At 42.7% G+C, this 21,091-nt stretch overlaps 1 protein-coding gene and 2 long non-coding RNA genes across 18 annotated transcripts in view; 1 reads left to right on the forward strand and 2 right to left on the reverse strand.

The window, feature by feature from the left end:
• Positions 1-5,698, reverse strand: part of LOC109633710 (uncharacterized) — a 35,888-nt gene extending 30,190 nt beyond the window's left edge. The window contains exon 1 of the long non-coding RNA XR_002203010.2: positions 5,277-5,698. This is a non-coding gene — a long non-coding RNA (uncharacterized lncRNA). The remainder of the gene's footprint in view (positions 1-5,276) is intronic.
• Positions 5,699-6,736: 1,038 nt separating this feature from the next.
• Positions 6,737-10,196, forward strand: LOC138407488 (uncharacterized). The gene is made up of 2 exons (XR_011240906.1): positions 6,737-7,140; positions 9,417-10,196. It is a non-coding gene; the product is annotated as an uncharacterized lncRNA (long non-coding RNA).
• A 1,598-nt stretch (positions 10,197-11,794) lies between these two features.
• mef2cb (myocyte enhancer factor 2cb) overlaps positions 11,795-21,091 on the reverse strand; it is a 72,140-nt gene continuing 62,843 nt past the window's right edge. For 9 of the 16 annotated variants that reach the window (XM_069523897.1, XM_069523896.1, XM_069523894.1 and 6 more), the window contains 5 exons: positions 17,744-17,916; positions 17,250-17,273; positions 16,297-16,426; positions 15,830-15,965; positions 11,795-15,586 (listed from right to left, as the gene is read on the reverse strand). In XM_069523897.1, the coding sequence (XP_069379998.1) occupies positions 15,238-15,586; positions 15,830-15,965; positions 16,297-16,426; positions 17,250-17,273; positions 17,744-17,916 (812 nt within the window). In that variant the 3' untranslated portion in view covers positions 11,795-15,237. The remainder of the gene's footprint in view (positions 15,587-15,829; positions 15,966-16,296; positions 16,427-17,249; positions 17,274-17,743; positions 17,917-21,091) is intronic. The other 7 variants (XM_069523902.1, XM_069523901.1, XM_069523891.1 and 4 more) reach the window with 1 other exon arrangement.

The following is a 21,091-nucleotide window of genomic DNA, read 5'->3' on the forward strand; positions in this document are numbered from 1 at the left end:
GACAATAACTTGTTTTCTTCGCTGCTGCTTGGCCCAAATTGTGTTCTCAAAATTTCTCTCAGGCGAACGACCAGGTATTGTGTGTAGTCTTTGGCAGGGGCCCGGGAACAAGAGACACTAGTTTTGACTGACGGTGTGAGAAAGTCAGCAAGAGACCTTTTCAGCAAAGGAGTTAGTGCTGGATCCAGCCACTGTGGCTCTGTTTAACAGTGCATTTGAATAATCCTCCCTCTGAACATGTGTTGAACTTGACCTATGACTTAATCAGATATTGGATAACCTGCAAGACAGGAAACTTTAAAGCAGGATAATCAACATTACTTTTTTTTTGTTCAAATTGTCATTTCAACAATCAGGCCTACTTTACACATGTGGTGTTCAGGGGGAAATGGCCTATGGTGGGCAACATTCACAGTAAGCATCAAAACTAAACTGATGATTAAACAAGTGCAACTCAGCTAAAAGTTTTAAACGTCTTATTGCAGTGTTTTCACCTATATGGCTTATATAGGTGCTATAGATATTTTTCAGAAAACATGTATTTTCTGAAAGTATGTGTAATATGTAAATAAAGTATGCTTATATTCTGAAAGTAGTTATACAGATTTAATGCTATAATAAAAACACACAACTTAATCTCTAATTGGTCTCAGTTCATGGTCAAGTTCAAGCTTGAACAATGCACTGTGATGTCACCTATTTATAAATGGCCCAGATTTCTCTTTACGCGTCATTATGTGCGTTATTTCTGATTCTCACGAGGAGTGAACGACGCCTGGGTCCGCGCGCTCGAGTGGGGTCCGCATGCAGGATTACAGAGCTGCAGCGCCTCCCTTTCAAATTCATAAACTCGCATAGTTTTAAGATAATGACCCGGAGTTCTCATCATCAGCACAATTGGCGAGACATTACGCATTCAGGGGCCGTTGCTACTCCAAGTTTAGGGAGCGCCGCGTCGGCTGGGGCTGGGAAAACGTCGCCTCTTTCTTTGGGGATGCAGATGAGTCTGGTGCACTTGACGTCTTTTCATGACCCCTGTCGGCCCCCCCCCCACCCCCTGTCCCCCCCTTCCTCCCTCCTCCCCAGCCCCTCCAGGCCCTCACGGCGCTGTCTGTCATATTGGGCCCGGGCATGGCATTGCCACTTGCCCCACCGAGCGTGGGAATGGGATCGTCCAGTCGTTCACATCTCCTGCACTGCGGTTAACGGAATCAATTAAGCAGGCCCGACCCCCCACACCCCCCTCCTCCCCACACACACACACACACATCTCCCCAATCCCCTCACTCGCACCCTCCCTCTTCTGCCACCTCCCTCCCTCTCCTAACCCCACTCCCCTGCTCTCTCTCTCCCTCTCTCCTTCCCTCTCATTTTTTGTCAGTTCAGTATATGTCCTAATTATTACTGTTTGGGAGGCCAGCGCCGTTGCCTGGCCGGACTCGAACATGCTGGAACAAGACGCGTGTAGCCGCACACGTGGGTTTACAAGTGTCACTCGTGAAAATCAGAGTTACAACGTCCAATTAAATTCAATAAAGTTTAAAACCATTGGGTAAATAAATAATGCAATATGTGGTCTGAAGTCAACCTCAGTGCGCGCGCGCGTGTGTGTGTGTGTGTGTGTGTGTGTGTGTGTGTGTGTGTGCGAGAGAGAGACAGAGAGAGAGTATACAAAATGTTTAAATGGGGATGAGTGCGCGTAACAGTTTTTAACAATAAACTCCATTATTCTCCCAGATAAAATGAAATTATAGAGAGCGCACAAACAAAGCTGCCCCTTCCTGTAACTTAGAAACGTATATGTTCATTCTGGAATAAATGATAGCATAAATCAGAATAAACTCAGTTGATTTAAAACATTTTCCATCTCAGGTCCATGGGATAATAAATGTCAACATGTCATGAGTCCGCCACAAGTCCTCGACGAGTCTGGAAGTAGTTTTTACTTTCGGTTATCTAGCTTTATGACGAGCAGAACACTCATACAGCTAGATAACCAAAGATAACAACCCACTTCCCACATCTTCAACAGCAATAATCCACATGTGCACGTCCTCTTCGTGGTCTCCATCCCTTAGAACTCAAAGTATATTAAGCAAAAGTCATCAGTGTCCCCTGTTCAAGTCACACTGCGCTTTATATTCCTCACATCCCCCTTTTTGCCATTGAGGGCCACTATTGCACAGCCTGAGCTGTCATACACCCGCTGGTAGAAAAAGGCTGCGATTCTTCGCAAAAATGATATAATCCCAGTGTTCGTGTCATATTCACTTGACATTAACCAATATTACTGAGTTGAAGTAGGCCTTGAAAATCGCGGGTAAGGTGCAGTCATCCTTGCACGGGGGCCCTAATTTGCAATGCAAATAGCTTCAATCCCACAAAAGGCTCTTTCGCCTCTATTAAGTCGTTGTGGCAGCAGCAATAGATATCCTGAGAGGCCGGCGGAGAAGAAACACGGCGGAGAAAGGGGGGAAATCCGGTTTCCTGTGGAAAGTGCAATAACAACACGGGGAATTACGACGCAAATGTTTCGGATTATGAAGACAGGAGCTTTTTTTTTTTTTTCTTTCTTTGACCAAAGAGTGTCAAGTTGTCCGTTTACATCCAGCGTGCACTTTAAGGGAAGATAAAGCCGATGACTGAGCCCAAAAAAGAGAGAGTCCGTTCTGCAGGCTGCGTGGTCGGTCGGTCTGAAAAGAGTGGGGGAGAGGGGGGATAAGGGCCATCCCCACTGGGTAAGGTGGGGGGGCTGGGGGTGGTCAAAATATGGACCAACCCCGGTGAGGTCAAAGGCCTCGGACCACGACAATGTAACTGCGGTGATGTCACGAAAAAAAGAATCGCAAATCGCACCCTCCTATCCGCACAATCTCCATCCATTACTGAGCGCGCGCTGGAAGAAGTCCGCCTCGCCACGAGCGTCCTCCTCTCTCTCACACGCAGGGTTTTTATTCAGACTGAGCGCGATTCAACTGCTTTGAATGGAGGATGCGATCGGACATACAGCAGCTCTTAATAAAAACGAAACAAGTGAGTGAGGGGAGCATCCTGGGGCTGCCTGAGCGCCTGCATCTTCCCTGTCTCATCCACCGCAGGCTGTGTTTTCTATTCGCTACAGCACCGCCACACGCACATCGCATGTAGGACCGCTGCAGGAGTTCACTGCGCGCACCTTGTCGATTTTTTTGCGTCGAAATTCAGACTGCTGTGTTTTCTTCGTGTGTGTGTGTGTGTGTTTTGTGATCGTCGCATCCGAAGGGTATAGACCATACAATGGTGTTCAGGTATATGGATGTGGCCATGTCGCCCTCACCGTGCGAAATAAAGCCCAGTTCGCGGTTGCAAGTCGTGCACACAGGCTATATGTCACCTTCCCACAAAAATGTAAAGTCAGCCCGATAAGCTGAGCACAATTGGGACAATATGTAAGATCTTTGCAAGTGAGTCAACAATAACAGGCAGCGGGGACATGTGATGGATCATGCGCAGGAGCGTGCGACTGCAGGTTAGACCGAGTCGGGTTGTGTTGAGCCTGTGAGGACAACTCTCAGTCCAGACCATAAAACACATGTGTATTAGAGGTAAAGTTAATCTCTGACAGTGATTGACTTAATTCATGCGCGTCTGTCTGTGAGTGAGAGCTCGTGCATGAGGGGGTGTGCCTGTGAGTAAATGACAGGAAAAGTGAATTATAAGGTGGTGATAAATATCTGTCTGTTAAAGTATTTGTCAATGGCATCATCGGCATATTTTCTCTTTTTCTTCCATCAGGCGCCCCCTTTACTCGCCACAGTTTTAAATCTGGCTCTCAAGTTTACTCTGCGGTGGGAGGGGCGAAGCAGAGATGTCTTAATGATCCGGTGTGAGCCACAAGGCCTGTGCATCTCAATAAGAGGTTACTATAAACATCAGTTTTATTCTCACATATTTACAGTCACAACCACTGCATTCTTACCCATCTCTAAATATCACACTCCACCTGCAACACATGACACCAGCCAGCAGCACGAATTTATCCAAATGTCCAAATGTGCCACGGAAAATCCTCAAAATCCCCTAATTTACGCACAAATTGTTCATTTATATATTTTTATTAAATGCATCGTCAATTTCCATTCAATCTGTTCCCTCTCCATGAGGTGGCTCAGATGAATGGTAAAGTGTGAGGCCAACTTGATATCATTAAGATCCACGATATAAAGCAAACCTCATTAGGCTAAAAGAGGCTTCAGAATAGGCCTCACACAAAGGCCATGCTTTAATTGTACTACAACCATGCAACCTGCTGATCCTCTTGAAATTATAATAAGCAATATATTTCCGCGAAGGTTAATGACACAGTAATGAGAAGCCAAAAAACATAAATATGTCAGAAAGGCGCAATTATATTCTTGTTACAGTAACGCGTAATTTTGTGCGTATAACAGAAATAAACACCTCAGTGAATGCTTTGTTTTCGAGTCATTGTGTGACGATTTTGGTGACGTTGTTCTTTCAGTGTGAGGTTAACTTTTTGTTTCATCACAACTGTTCAAGTCGTTTACTGAAGTTAAAAAATGAACTGGGTTTTTCTGAGAATCTTGTGGTTGTTTAGTTTTTAAATTTGTAAAATCTTATTTTCTCTGAAACCATCTCGCGCATCGCTGCCGGAATGATACCGAACCTAGTTCACACACAGACAGTGTTCTCACTAGTGTTGAAATGTGCCTCATATAAATAATAATTACAATTATTATTACTTCAGTCAACAGTTTTACAGAAGCTGTTTATGTGTGTGTTAATGCTAAAGCAGAGAATCCCAGATTGTATCCAGTGCATTCGAGATACTGCCGAATAAAACTCTCAGTTGGAGTCAATACCAGAGGACAGAATATAAAGCAAAGTCCCCAATAAAGTGTCAGAAATATCATTGATTTTAAAAATGATACAAATATGTAATCAGATCTTGAGACATTTTTGAAAGAAGCCACCGGTGAGTTGCGGTACCTACAGTTGCTTCGAAAAGGTGCCAAGAATGTGTTATCGTTGCGCCCTGGTGCCAAAGTGTGTGAGGAAACATCCTCACTCACAAACTTCACATTTCCCAATAAATACGTGGAATCTCTCCACGAACCATCATTCCACATCAGCTCTTAAAACAACACACACACAACCTCCATATATTTATAAGGGATACGCTTATATTAAACTCTTTTGCGCGAGGAGACCTTTTACGCACAAGATAGCCACAATACACGCAGCCCATCAAAGCAGGCACACAAAGTTGTACTTACTTCCCAAAGGTGAGTCAAATCACTGCACTCGATCAGAAAGGGTCCCGAGCAGGAGAAGCAGAACAGCGGTGATGAGTTGGGTCCGTGTCTGTCGGGCTGCGGTCGTGTACGTCCCCCTCAAATATCCCAGCCGTGTTAATTTGGTGGGGGGGCATCACTTTAAAATTGCCGCTAACAGTCAGTGTGAACATAGCCTGCATCATCAGGCGTGCTCCACAGCTGCTCTGTGCAGAGCCACGAGCACATCCCGAGCACATGATAGACGGAGGGAAGATGGAGAGGGACGGGGAGGGACGGCGAGAGGGAGAGAGATGCAGGGAGGGACACAACTTTCCCAAGCACCAAATAGAAAAAGTGCATGGCACAGTTGAGCTCTCAGAGTGTGCAAGTTTTTTTCTTCTCTCCCTCTGTTGGTGGTGGTGGGGTGGGATGAGAATGGGGTGTGTGGGTGGGGGGTGATGATGATGATGATTGGGGGGGGGGGGGGGGGGGGGGGGGGGGGGGGGGGGGGGGGGGGGGGTGTAAAGTCCATCCTTCTGTGTGAGGAGAGGACGTGCTCGGAAATTCAAACAAGTTCCCTCGGTTCTTTTGTTGCACGCACGAACTGAGGCAGCATTGTTCGCGCGGGGTTTGGCGGCGTGGACCTCTCCCTCCTCTGACACCCCCCTCTCCCCCTTTCCCCCCATCCTGACCAGGTTACGAAGTGAGCCTCGCAGCCGGGCTGGTAATGAATTTGCTGCAGGCGCTTCGCTAACACGTTTTGACAAACGGAACGCATTTACCGGGTTCCCAGACAGGGGGGGGGGGGGGGTGATTTGCTACATGCAATTCCCAAACTAAGTCTAGAATGAGGTCAGTAATAAAAAAGAAAAAGGGAAAAACACACACAACACTTTAAACTTCACTCCAAAATGTTTCGGGATTGGATCTGTGCGTAAAGTGCAGGCCTGAACACCGCATCGCTTATGAATTGACCTTGCTCCCAGTTGCCTAACAAGAGGTAATCTTATAAGACTCACACACACAGGCGCGTGCCCCCTCCCAAACTGGACACACACGCTAACACACAACCAAGAGAGAAAGAGACATAAATAGGGAGAATATCTAGAGAGAAAGACTAGAAGTTGTGGTGACCTATTTGACAGACTTGTTTTGCTTTTGTGAATCTGTTATAATCTTCACATTCTTGTGCAAAAAGAGAAGGAGCGCTTTACTCTGCAGGAAAACCATCCATCCATCTTTCTGTCTTTGGCATAGACGCGTCAGGCTCCCTGCTCGGATTTTTTTTTTAAAGTCACAATATTCACGTACTTGTTTTTCTCTAAAATGTTACTTTCTCTGAGAAAATAAAATGTCAGAAAACCATCTTGGATATGTTTATATATAAAAAACAGGCAATAGGTGCGAAAAGCAGCCTCTCTCATGGACACCCCCCTCCTCCTTGCCTAATTGCAGGCGTATCCATTACATTCAACCGGATTCACGTTTTAGTTTAACAGCGAGGGCACGTTCAATGACGTAGACAAGCATATCAGCTACGTGCAGCCATATTTAAATACATCAAGGCAATTAGCGCATCAAAATATGCAAATCCCGCTTACTAGGCTACATAGTCCGCCCTGCCGCAGTCGGAGTAATTTCCCCCTAGCCAGTTTCTTGGGTGTTTGATTGCCGTTTTGAAAGCCCAACATATAAAGTCTTTTGTATGTTTTTTTTCATCCAAAGAGGCTTCGTTAACGTGAACGGGACAGAAGAGAGACCATGAAGAGAAGGGGAACCGTGGCTCCTGCATGGAAAAACCGCCCATGCGTAATGAGACGACCCGCTCCGCCATTCTCAATTCTCCGACGCCGTTGGCTCTGGTGTGCGTATTATTTTTAATATTGATGCATATTCAGTGGCTAGATTTGCATTTAAACACTTTCTCGCTTATAGAGCTTGTATACGAGGCAGTTTAGCATGATTTTTGCTTCTTAAGATAGATTGTAACGCCCTTGTGCGTAGTCTGCTGCAGCGATGGCATTTATTACCTTTAAATTTCACACTGCATATTCAGGCTGTAGGTGAATATGATGCTGATGTGCACAGAGCCGCGATTTCAGCATCTCTGTCGTGTCAATAATTAAGATTTACCCTGATAATCTGAGTGATGTAAATGCGCTAAAGGCTTTGAATACGCATATACAGCATGCATGAACAAAGAGCTGTGTGCTGCGCAAACAATAGAGGAGAGGAGGAGGTGATGTGTTTCAGCCGCGAGGCGACTCGTGGCGCATCACAGGAGAATGTCTGAGTCTGAGAGGAAAAAACTAATAAACCAAAAAAAGTCTCCTGCGCTATTTGTGAGAGATCCAGTGACGCTGCGCTGACATTTAAGGCAAAGATTTCTCAGGCTGTCTTCCCGGCGCCTGTGCACGCGCGCACCGGTGCTAGCGCGCGCATGCAAGTGCAGTGCGCAGGGAGGATGTGTTTCCAATCATCGCGTCAAAGAAAATAGAAGAGAGACATTTCCAACATTTACAAGTACATCTTTTTTTCTTTTTTATATGAAACTGCCCTCGCTGCATGTATGTGTGTCTCCACAAAACCAAAGTCAACCTGTCCTGAGTCCAAACGTTTCAACTCACCTCTAATTACCCAAAATCCACTCAGGCTGCTGTTGCGTTATTGCTCGACATTACGCGCGACCTCTCCATGAAGTTTGGTGGGACGTTTTTCCAGCAGGGCAAACTTTTTTTTTCCTCTGCCGAAGCAGATCCACGCAGGCTACTCCCCTCGTCATCGAACCTTGCTCTGTCTTAAACTGCTCGTGGCTGAACACCAGTGGCCAGGCTGGCTGCGCGTAAAGACATTCAGAAGCCACAGGAGTCCGTCACTCCACCTATCCTGAGCTCCCCACGCTAAAAAGAAATGTTTAGCCCACTCGGTACCTGCAGCAAAATATTAGGATGTTACTTAATGTTCTTGGATGCTCTTAAATTCTCCACCCAGCCTTTGTAATGGCCACATCTCCTAAAATATGAAGGTGACACACACCTTCCTATTTCAAAAAAAAACAAAACACACCTCTTAAATAACACTTTGACTATTGACTAAATGAAACCACAATTATTCCAATGAGAAAGAGTTTAATTTCACGATGTGCTCGTTTATGGACGATCTAACAAAACCAATGTAATAAATTAATTACAATTGAGTGATTCGTTAAAAGCACTTTTCTCTGGATAAGGCAGACATTTCATTTTACTCTTTACTCACATTTTATTATGTAAAAACTCTAAATATCTCACACACAGGTCATTGGTGGGAGTTAGAGGGAACAACAGTCCGAGTGGTTCTCTGTTGAATCGAGTATTGGACAGAAGAATTCATAGACACCGGATTATCTGCTCCCGATCATACAGTAAATTGAATTTAATATAATAGTGTGGTGTGATTATACAGCCGCGTGGAAAAAACACCTATTATACGGATTATAGGAAAAGACAAGAACGTGTAATGTGAAAACAGAGAGAAACAAAATACAAGAGTTCGACATTAGTTATTTTATTATTACTTTCAAATGTAAGATGTGGGCTCTATTTAGCATATTTATATTCGATGAAATAGGAATTTCATAATGAGGCCATGCAGCACGTACGGTATATTTTCTTTTCAGAAATAATCAAGGAGTCTAAAAATGTGACTAGTCTACATTGAATCATGAATTAAAATGTGCAGTTTGTATCAGAAACCTGCGAGTCTGGACTAAACAGTAGAAACAAAGACAAAGAAGCTTGTTTTAGTTCTATACTTTCAGCTGGAGTGTGCGAGGTGTCTGCACCGTGAACTAGTGAAAAGTACAGGGAACAAATACTGTAAAAATCCTCTACTACCTCTCCTATAATACTAATTACACTTATTATTAATCTTATTTTATTATCATTATGATTATTAGTATTGATACTAGTGTTGTTCTTTCATTACTGCAAGTAGAATCTAATCGTAAAGCTGGAGGCTGTGTAAGTGATGAGGGATGAAGAGTCCCCACATTATCTCCATTGTTCATCAGCTAATATATGAAAATGTTGGTGAGGCAGTGAGTGTCGCACTGAGGCTTATTCACGTCTGCTCCATGTCCATGAATGGTGCTGGAGACAGACAGTGAGGAAGAGGAGGATGAAGTTTAGGAGCCTTGTCGACTACACGACTAAACGGTGACATCTAGTGGCGAGTTTGGAGAGCGTCGATGATGGGGAGAAAAACATCCTCCACGGTCAGTGAAGTGCACGTGCACCTGAACACCCCCCGTCCACTCATCCACATTCAATGCTCCAATCATATTTACTTTAAGTGAGGTGTGCACGAACAATCCAGGAATGGGTTTAAGTTATTGAAAGTTAGATAGATAAGATGTATCTGAAGTACTGACGTGTGTTTTAATTTACAGACACTGTCAAATTAATTTGTATTTAAAGAAAAACATTCATGCTTAACTTATTAAATGGATACTATCTTTAGGCCATTAACCTTTATTTAATTGCTATCACTATATTTATGTATATTTATATATTTTATTATTTATGTATAAGATGTTTTACCGTGCACCTTTTGATTATTTACCTCAGGTCTTTATGTGTTTAACAGTTGATCAGACAGTTCAAATGTGTGTTTGCGTCAGTCTGACCATCTGAGAATCTGTGAGAACCATCTGTCCCATTGTTTCTGACGGATAATAAACATGTCGTGTTTATATACAGTGACTTCATAAGCGCAGGCTCCTGGAACAAACCCTTTAATTCACTGGTCTCAGGTTTAATGTGATGAAGCAGGAGGAGGGTTTCATGGAGTTCAATTAAAACCTGAGAGGACGCACAGTTTCCCACGAGAATTCAAATATGACCTCAGTCCCTGCAGGAATGTAAGTGAGAGCAACAATAATAACCCCCCCCCCCCCAAAAAAAATCCAGTGTTTAGCAGCGGAGACTCACAGACACCACCATGGATATTGTTTGGACCAATACCACCACAGTTGGGATTTAATGTGAATTTCAAAATCTTATTCCGTTTTTGTTGCTGTGATAACAACAAGACTTTTTGTGAGATATAATAAATATATATTATATAATAAAACTAAATATGTTATAAAATGCAACTTTATGACACAACCTTATTATACAATGAGTTTTTTTCTTTTTCTTTTCTGTTTTTGACATTGTGGAGAAAATTTCGACTTCATTCTATATAACTATATCTATATAACTATATCTATATAAAGCTATATATATATAGTACAGTGAAAATACACACCTAATAAGACTTTTAGATTCAAAACGATCAATTAATTTAATGAAAGTATAATTGCATAATTTCGAAAAAAAAATGCTTTTCTACATTGTATTGCCATAAATATCTGTTTTTTTTGTTCGTGTTTCAATGTACTTCATCTTAACGTCTTTTTAAAAACTGATTTAATCTAATTTGTTGGATTAAATAAGAAGTGATGTGGCTCCAAGAGTTTCCAAAAAGCATTTGAACGCATCTCAACCTAAAAGCTTTGATGCACATTTAACTACGTGATGTGAATAAAATAGAAAATTAAAAACGACAGTCTGCGACGTATCTTTTCAAATTCTAACGAAAAAAACTGATGAAATAAAAAAAAGTCAGATAAAAGATCCTGATTATTATATAAAATAAGTTGCAGTGAAGGGACAAAACGAATAAAAGGCTCCAAAAGCTCGGTTTCGAATTTCAGTATCGGAATGGTTTCGTTTGATTATTGGTCCTCCTTCATATTAAAGCTCTGGTGGTTTTTAGGTTAAGGAAATGACACGTGTTGTGTTTATGTTGTTGGGAAGAAGAGAAACACAAAGGGGGGGGGGGCTCATCTCTAGCATCGCCACACTGAAGTCACATCAACACAAAATCAACAACTGTTGTTACTGATTGTTGTGTTTTCACGAGTCAGAATTTAATCAGACACTGGCGATGTAATTTTAAAAACAATTAGAAACCAGTGAGGAAAGAAAAAGAGAGATTTTAGTGATTGTTCTCTTTTCTTTCTTTCTTCTTCTCATGTGTGCTTCAGGGGGATTTTTCACATCCCTCGGATATGCAGCTCCCTGTGTTTGTAGATTACTGATGAACATACAGGGTTTTTTTTTCTCTCATTGTGAATTGAGGATCCATGTGCACTGTGTGTGTAGAATGATGTATCACTGAGAAAGATGATGCTTCTGTAAATTTAAGTGAGATAAACCTCGGCTTTAAATGTCAAATAAAAGCCTTTTTTGCATTAATATTTATGGCAAAGTGTCGGATTTGTTTTATTGTAAATGCAAAGAAGCAAATGTGAAAATGATGCCATTGTCATTGTTTCAGTGTCATGTAGTTTATACAGTTATCCTGACGCGAAGCAGAGTTTCATGCATAAATATGGACGTGAATGTGTCTTATTTGTTTGAGTCTGCAGGAGCCACTGTTTCTGGAGTGCATGCAGGAACAAGTCAAACACAATGAAATCACACCAAGTCATATCAGGATAACTAAGAAAGCCAGTAACTTTACTGAAATCTCTGCAAAATACAAATAGCCTTTCCCTCCAGCAGAGGAGACTTTTATTTCATCCCCATACGTTTTCACTACATACAGCTGAATCAAGTCCCTTGAGTTACAGAGATGTGGATTTAATTTAATACCATCTTAGTCTTAAGTGGCGACAAAGGCCAGCTTTTGCCGCTGAAAGCCGCTCTTGCGTTTCCAGAAAACATTAGTTCCAAACCTCCCCCATTTTCAGGTTTATACAAGCTACATTGATACTACAGACTGACTTTTTTTAAGCATTTTAACATATTACTCATTTTAAAAAAAAAAATCCTTTTCAGCTTCTGAATACAACTTAAATAAACCACAAACACGATGGAGCAACAGAGAATCCCATGTGAATACTGGGACCTAAAGCAATGGTATGTTACTACACATGGCTGTACAGGTGTATGGTCTCCCCTTTGCGCTGCAGGTGACTTATCAAAAACATCAGCTGAGGTACTGCTTGGGTCAAATTTGAGGTACCAACATTTAGTCTGTAATAATAGAATGACAGAGAACAACTGATCAACAGATGATGGAAAAGAATGGCTTCCGATTTAACAAAACACAAAAAGCAAAAGAAAAAAAGATATAAAGACAAGCTTTCTCCATGTTTTTGGTTAGAATTGATTCAAAACTACATAACAATCAGGACATGTTGGCATTAATTAATAATAAGTGTGTAAATGTGTTTCTGGTTTCACATGATCAGGCCTGAATGATTCTGTTGATTTTAAGTGAATAAAAATGGTAAATACAATATTTCTTTTTCTGTAGAAACCTTTCGTTGCAATGCACAGGGAGACAATGAGCAACAGAACAGGTAAAATACTGTGGTTTAGTAAAAGACAGTGCAGCTCGACAACTGAACGCTGCATCTGACTGAAATTCAACTGTGAAACCAATTGTACATTTGAGCAAATTCTTTTTATTGTGTTGTTTCAATGCTTGCAAAAAACCATAAATGAATGTGAAAATAAAAGTTGAGTTTACAACACAAAAAAAAATGCCACTGGCTTTGGTTTCTCCACACTTATGCTGCCTGAAACATCATGTTTATATATATATGAATATTTTTTTCTCAGCCTTTTTGTATTGAATTTTAAAAAAAGAGAGAGAAGAGAGAGAGAACACCGTTACAGAGGCTCTGCCCCTTTTTGACTACACAGACTGTATACAGTAACAACAAAGTGAACCTGCATGAATTATGCACATAGAAATATCATAACACTTAAGTGACAGCAGATACGGGAGTGGGAGGCAGAGAGATATGTGGCTAGTTTCGTTGTTTAAAAAAAGAGAAAATCAAAACAGCTGTTTTATCTAAAATAAACAATTGTGCTTCTCCCAAAACCAGCGTGGCCAATTTGTCCCTGTGTGTCTGAACCGAGCCGTCAGTGACACGTGGTACATGATGTGGAACCCTGCTCTGAAGAGTGGAACATGAGGAATCCACACAGACTGATGATTGGGGATAATTTATCACAATGCACTTTCAAAAATCATGTTACAGAAAAAAAATGATGATTCAAAAAGAAAACTGTATCGATTGGCCCTGTGCTCATGCAACATCCTGAGCACACGCTTGAGATCGGGGTGGAGGAGAAAACCGATAATGTCAAAAACATGTCTGATGAGATTAAATATATTGAATTAGATAATTAATGTGACGAATGAAATATCTGATGCATAAAAATGAATCTGGACTGAGGCCCGGTCATATTTCCTCATCAGTGAGACAATAATGTACATCGTGTGTCAGTGTTCATTTCTGTCATCCCCAGTTCCAGTCTCGTGACATTTTCCACTAACAGGTTGTTATTTCAGCATTCAGGCCCGTCTCTGCTCCGTCACACAATCTCTGGCAACGCCCTCCGGCTGGTTTTTTAAGGTTAGACTATAAGTACACCCCCGAACAGCACTGTTCAGGGCTCAAATGAAACAAACCAGACAAAATGTGCAACTGCACATAGAAACTCCACTAAGAAAACCAACAAAAAAAAAATCATTATATATATTTATATATTAGAAAGCTATACACAAGCATGTTAATTTCACAGATTTTTTTTTTTAAAAGATTCTTAATATTACCGTTATTATATATAATTAGAAATACACGTTTAAAAACAAACCTCTACAAAGATAAAACAGTTCAGCAAAGCATTGGATCTCAGTCTGTTTTTCATGGCTTAGGGCTCCGAGGCCCTGTCACTTCCCCTCTGGGTGAACTATCCATCTCTTATTAGCAAAGCTATCAAAAACACATTCTGGCTTATAGAAACTACAAAAAGCCACAAAAATGCTTTGCATTGTATTCCTTTCATATGAAAATATAAGCAAGTGTATCGTACAATTGTTTTTTATTTTTCCTTTTTTTTGTTTATTAATACTGAATAGTTAATACTAGATCGAGAGTTTTCTTGATTACACTAACGTAGCTCTTAGATCAATGGGGTGGTCCTCATGCAGCTCCTGTCTTTACGGGGAGCGCTAAAATTGCAGAAGGTCCCACACGTTTAGCATCAGATTTGTCTGTTTACCTGTACAATCCTTCAAATGTTGCATAAAAGCTCCTCATTTAGTGAGTAAATAAACCTTGTAACGTCTGGCAACTCGACCCATGCCCGTCCCCCCCTGTCACCCTCTATTTACATAAATACGTTGAACCTGCAACATGACATCATCTAATGTTAACACACATTTTTGCAAGGGAGAACTGCAGAGAAGGTATATAGCAATGAAACCGACACTGTACACATGTATTGTTTGTCCAACTCAAGTGCTAAGGTGTTTTCCACTGGACACACTCACATGTTAATGTTTTTTTTTCTTTCTTTTTTTCGTCTCTAGTCACTGATATATCGCTGAGGCAAATTGTAAGTACGTTTTATGAAACAGAGTACCTGACTATTTTTTTGTTTATTTGTTGATATGCATATATGTACACATACACACACGTGTAAAGATATATGCATACGTGATTCTTTTTATCCACACACAATACAATTTATGCATAGTTCCCCAACAAAAATACCCCCCTGATCCCATCCCAATCAACGCCCACCCTCCCAAACCCCCCATTACAACACCCCACTGGTTTATATAATGCCAATATGTATAGCACACACACACACACACACACACACACGCACACACTCAGCAAAAAGAAAACAAAAGGGAAAAGAAATTACAAACAGATTTTTCGAAAAGGGTCGTTCCTTTTCTTTCCTTCAGCGTTGGAAGAGATAAAAGGAGGCCATGGGGTTGGGTGGTGAGTGACTCGTCACGTAGAGCGAGAGGAGGAAAAGGAGGGGGCTGACTTTGGGGGCACTGTGACGATGCGTTGTCGGGGGGCTCAGGGCAACTCGGGGCACGGGAGAGAGGACAGCTATCATGTCGCCCATCCTTCTGACAGGCGCACCCGCTTGATGGAGGGGCTCTCGCGTTCATCCAGGGCAGGCCGGGACAGTCCCAGAGGTGAGTGGAACTCATTCCTGTGCTCGTCGCGGTCGCTGCCCTCGTGGGAGCTGCTACAGCTGCTCAGGCTATCAACTGGGGAGCGTCCCGAGTCCTGGCGGGACGAGGTGTTGTGGGGAGGTGGTACCCCACCACCGTAGCCCCCCGATGTGCTGCTGGTGCGATCTCTAGGAGGAGAAACAGGTTCGGACTTGATGTGCAGGCTTTGAGCAGAGGGCAGGGAGAGATTTGAACCCTGACATAAGTGAGAGCTAGAGCAATTTCTGTTGGAAGGAAAGCAAACAGAGGGGTTACAGAGTTACAGAGCAAGAAAATATGGGATTTTTAATGTCAGTCTGCAAATGTGACACATGCATTCAAACTCATGAAAACAGCAAGGTGTCATATTTGTGTTGGACCTTGCAAGTCCGGTTGAAAACATCGACTCTTAGATTTGTGAGTGTGGTGAATCTCTAGCGATGATTCATGTACGACCATCGTGCATTTCACAACACCTTGTCACTCACCCTAGCTGGCCGAGGCCTGAATGCTGCATGTTCTGAAGGTGTTGCTGTTGCCACCCACTCATCGAGCCAAGGTGAAGGGAGCTGCCGCTGTTGAAGCCGGACAGGGAGGACAGATCTGCACTATTCAGGGAATACTCTGTGTACAAACACACAGGGGGGATGAAGAGGAGGAGGAATATTATAGGTTGTTCAAGGAAGGTCAGAGAGCCTCACTGACAAATGCTGGGTCTGTGTTAGTGAGTGGGACAATAGCACCCTCTGCTGTTATAAAGCTGTATAACAGTTCAAAGATTTTCTAAAAGCATCACATACATTTTAACTGACGTAAAACCCGGAATTGTTGGGAATATATGGGTTTTGTTCTGAATTAAAACACATTACATTATCTAAAATACACAAGGTAATTAGAATAATCCTGCGTTGATGGAAAAATAAGAACTTGATGCTGACGGTGATAAGATACGTACCGGTACCATAAGAAGTAGAGATGGCAGATGGGTAACCACCCATGCCTTGTCCTGGTAGAGTGGGAGTTGCTACTGATACCACAGGGGTGGCCAGTGACTGAGCCGACTGAGAGTTGTTTATTCTCTGGTTCTGAGACAGATAAAGAGAAGGCACAGAGAGAAAAGAGAGATGGAAATAGCATGAGAACATGAAATCACCTCCCAGACAAAACAAACAAAAAACTGCAATAAGCCCAGAAAGTTTTTTTTTCTTTTCCATTTCTTTCTTCCACTCAACAGATGCTGAGAAAATGAATGTGATGCCAATTCTGGGGAAATTAATCACTTGACGTGCGGCACGGCTGAACCCTGCCAACCCTATCATTTACCACCCTTTCCGAGGGCGCACTGTCGCTATAGTAACACCATCAGTCTCCACAGCAACACAGGGTAGCGACGGCAAGGGAGAGGCTCTTTACTGTGGCAGAGGGGATGGTTGGTGCTGAATCTAACTGAGGTTTGGTGCAAAATCAAAGTGACATTTTTTGTTGATGTTCATTTCTATATTCTGATAAATAAAACTGTGAGCATGTAACGTCATACAGAGGTGTATTGATACAGGGAGCGGTGGGAAGAAAGGATTGATGAAGGCTGAGGCAAAAAAAAGAGGCCAGGCTGATTTTACTCTGATGCACCACTGGATGGCAGTATGTGCCCTCACAAAATGTCATGTGACATTGGCGTCTTCAGCGCAGTCAGCAACAATAAAGGTTAAAGTTACAGTGAAGTCGGAACCACTTGCCTATGACATCCTGTATGTGACTGTGACAATCATTAAGATGTTAGACTCAGGTGACTGCTCTTCATTCTACAAGGCACATTATGCTCTTTAGAACGACATTGACCAGTTTCAGACTGTCAAGGCCCTACTAGGGAGGTTTTGATTTCTAAATTTGAGTGGCAGTCCAACTTACCAAAAGCAGATCAACATCCTCAGACTGATGGCATTAAAAGCGGAGGGTGATAAAATCAAATTAGTGAGTGAGAATAGAGAAATACTGGTGAATCTAGGGATGGAGCTGCTGTTGGAACAAGGGAACAGAACTAGTGTGAAAAAACAGGATGCTAACTATTACGCACTAAAAAACTTTATCAGAAAGCGAGGAGAAGGTAATATTGGGGTCTGTAGTTTAAGTACGAACATTCACAAACAGATACAGCTGATGAAATATATCAGTCTTGGGGAAAAGGACATTTTGAAGAGGACAGTTGCTGATTCAAGAAGCTGCAGAGGCACATGAGGAAACAAGAAATGTGCCTAAAGTTAACCTCATCGACCCAAGTCTGATACAAAGAGCTGGAAGCAGCATAGAGGACGAGAGAGGAAATAAACCACAGTAACCTAAAAGATACAACAGGGAAGAGAGGGTGGTCAAAGGAGGGAACGATGGTAAGTAAGATTACTCACGATGGAGGGCATGTTGTTCTTGGCGCCGGGAGGGATGAGCACACGTAGGTCGGGTTTGCGATTGTTCATGCCCAAGTTCATGGGCGGGGGAGACTTTGCCTGCATGTTCTTGTTCATGCCGCCCGGAGAGACCAGCAGACCAGGCGAGTTGCGGTGGTTCCCATATCCATTTCCTAAAAGAGAAAGAAAGATATTAAATATACCTCTACCCCTGAATAGTATCTGAGCCAAAGGCACAGCTATATGTTATTAAACCTGTTACAAGAGTTTAATGAATCTTGGAGATCCTGCTGTCCATGATGGTGTAGCCTAATTAAGAACTACGGGAATCCATTTTCACCTCGTGCTCATTTCCAGTGTTTCTGTCTCATCTGCTCTTCCTGTGGTAGAATATTTTATGAGCTCACCAGTCTGAGTCATTAACAGATACTCAAACAGACGACTGTTTTCGCCTTGAGAATCGCCGCTGTTTGTTTGGCAGTCACACAATGAAGGCATCCACTGGAGAGGACCTCACCCTCCACCTCTGTCACTGTCAGTTAAGGCTACATGTGCCCTGCAACAGCCAGTGAGTCGTGTAAAAACGTCTAATTACGGGTAGCAAGACCACAGAGGGATGGGACCCATCATTTGGCCATCAGAGTTAAACACATGTGGTTCTTCCAGACAAAGACCCTGCCTTGGGGTTGCCACCAGATCTGCGTTCCCTTAACTACAGAGGGCCAAGTGCAGCACCCATTTCTCCCTCAAAAAACCGGTGGGGCGAAATCCTAGCAACGTCATTAAAAAAAATTGAGAGTGGAGCATTCTTGTGAGCAACATAGTCTTTGTTTCTAACCCAATGCCGCAGGCTGTTTTTCCCCTTACTTCTCCTTCCTTCTTCCACGGGGTAGAACACAGGGCACTGTGTGGACGATCCCACTTGAAAGACGGGCAGGAATTATACGTTAGACATAAATGAATTTCCTAATCATATACTCCAGGGGAAAATGAGTCGCAGATGTCTTCCTGGGCAATTTCCCTTCGCTGATCTTTGTTTAATTTGAGAGCGAGGTTTTTGTTGTTTGGAAATGAAAAGTCTAAAAAGCTCAATTTCAACAATCTGAAGAGTAAACGACCGCTAGCGGTGAGAGAAAATGAGACCGTCTGACAGAAAACAAGAACAACAGTGTGTGTGACTGCCGGTGTGTGTGTGTGTGTGTGTGTGTCTGCTGGCATGTGTAAAGTGTGAGCATGTATAAGTTGATGTTAACAACCCAGGGTGTGTGTGTGTGTTATTGTATGTTTTCCTGTAGACAATTTTACATGATTCTCTATCAGTACCGTTTTTCTGTCACATTATAAGCGCAGACATAGGCACAATATGACTTAACACCCTATGAGACACGACTGCTTATGCACGAGCGTGATGCATATGGATGCACGTGTGTGTTTTGTATTGGACCCTCTTAGTTCCAGTGTCGAACTCACATTGGCAAAGAGGCAGCTGCCTCTTCAGTTTCCCCACTCCCTTATTCTCATGGCTGGCCCTTTGTGCGACTGAGTGGGTGCATGTGGAGCCAGATGAATGGGACCGCACACACACATAAAACACACATACACTGCACACATACACACGCTTTAGTACATAACCCAGCAGGAAGTACATCAGTGTTTCTGTACGGATGAATAAAATTAAAGAGACTGAGCCATAGAGAGACATTAATACACACTTTGGTCAAGATGACACAGACTTCATCTTGGTGACGGTTAATCAGACATCTGTGTATTGCCACCCTGTGAAGATGGTGGCTGTCCAGTCAATTATGTGCAAGATGACTGTGATCACGAGCAGCACAGGCCAGTCACTTAGCACTTCAAAAGTAAAAATCACTCGCTAATTAAGCCAATGAAGCAAGAACTGTGGCTCTAATCTGTCCGTTCTGAAGCTCGATCCCTCTGATTTAAGGACGGTTGCGTTCAATAACGGCTGCAGCTGAAGACATGATATCAAGTTAAGAGTTCTTTTCCACTCTCTTCCTCTTCATGCTTCTTCTCACGCTGTGGCGCAGGCTGGCGTCAACCATTTAGAGGAAGTACCAAAATTAAACTCAGCTCACTCTGGGGTTTGTGTTGTCACTGTACGAAAGTAACGTGTAGAGAACGACATTTGATCTTAGAGTCCGATAAACTGCTTTTTTGCTATTTCAGTGGTGTTGAGGGACATCTGAGGTCATACCTTGGGGACGAGTTGCAATCGGCCTCTGTAGGTGCCACGGTTGAAGCACTTCAAGACGCACATGTGTGACAAAGCCCCCCTAAGAGTTTTTTGTTATTTCTCTCTCCCTCTCTCCCACACACACACACACACACACACACACACACACACACACACACACACACACACACACACACACACACACACACACTCACACTCACACTCACACTCACTCACACACAAACACACACACACACACACACACAGATACAGATACACACACACACAGATATAGATACACACACACACACACAGATACACACACACACACACACACAAAGGATAGGTGTGGTTAAACTCATTTTTAATGTCCTGTTGTGGTCTAACAGGCGCGCTCCATCCTATTCCCCCATACACACACATGCTTCCGTTGCGGTTTGGCCAAATGTGCATTAAACCCTGAATTCTCCAACTGAACTGAGGTGTCACACTCGCTAACAACTGTACAGTTGGTGTGAGGTGCTGCCAACAGTGAAACAGACATCATCTGATCTGTTGAACCCGACTTGTTGTCAGTTTCTTATATGTTTTCTTTCTTAACTTGCGTTTCTGTGGGAATTTGACCAGAGACGTTTTAAAGATGTACCTCGTATGTAATCCATCCGAGGATGTAGTTGGCCTGTGATCAAGGTGAGAGGCGAAAGGAGTTTCTCGTTAATTCCTCTCAGTGCTTTTTAGAGTGCTGATCCGAGTAGAGATGACAGCTACATAATTGCACAAATGGAGGTGGGAGGTTTTCACATGCTGGGTCCATGGTCTGGATCTGCGTTCATCAGCTCGCTTTCACTCACGCTCTGTCTCGCTCCTCAGCTCGCGCTCGCTCCTCACAAGCAAAGGATTTGACAGATTGATGACATACTGCATATAAATGAACGAACATATGCGTGAATATGCACATTTCAAAGTAAATTTATGTAATATATGATAACTCATTGGCTCCAGGACCCCCAGCGTCCCTTAAAGGAAGGATGGATGTGATAACTCAGCCTTTCAGTAACATGCCTTATTTGTACTAAAAAATGATCTGGGGACCTCGTATGAGTCAGAATTTACCTCCACAACTGAGTTTCAAGTAGCAAATATTCACAGGA

This window comes from Paralichthys olivaceus, chromosome 4 (assembly GCF_024713975.1).
Source record: "Paralichthys olivaceus isolate ysfri-2021 chromosome 4, ASM2471397v2, whole genome shotgun sequence".
Classification (NCBI taxonomy): Eukaryota; Metazoa; Chordata; class Actinopteri; order Pleuronectiformes; family Paralichthyidae; genus Paralichthys; species Paralichthys olivaceus.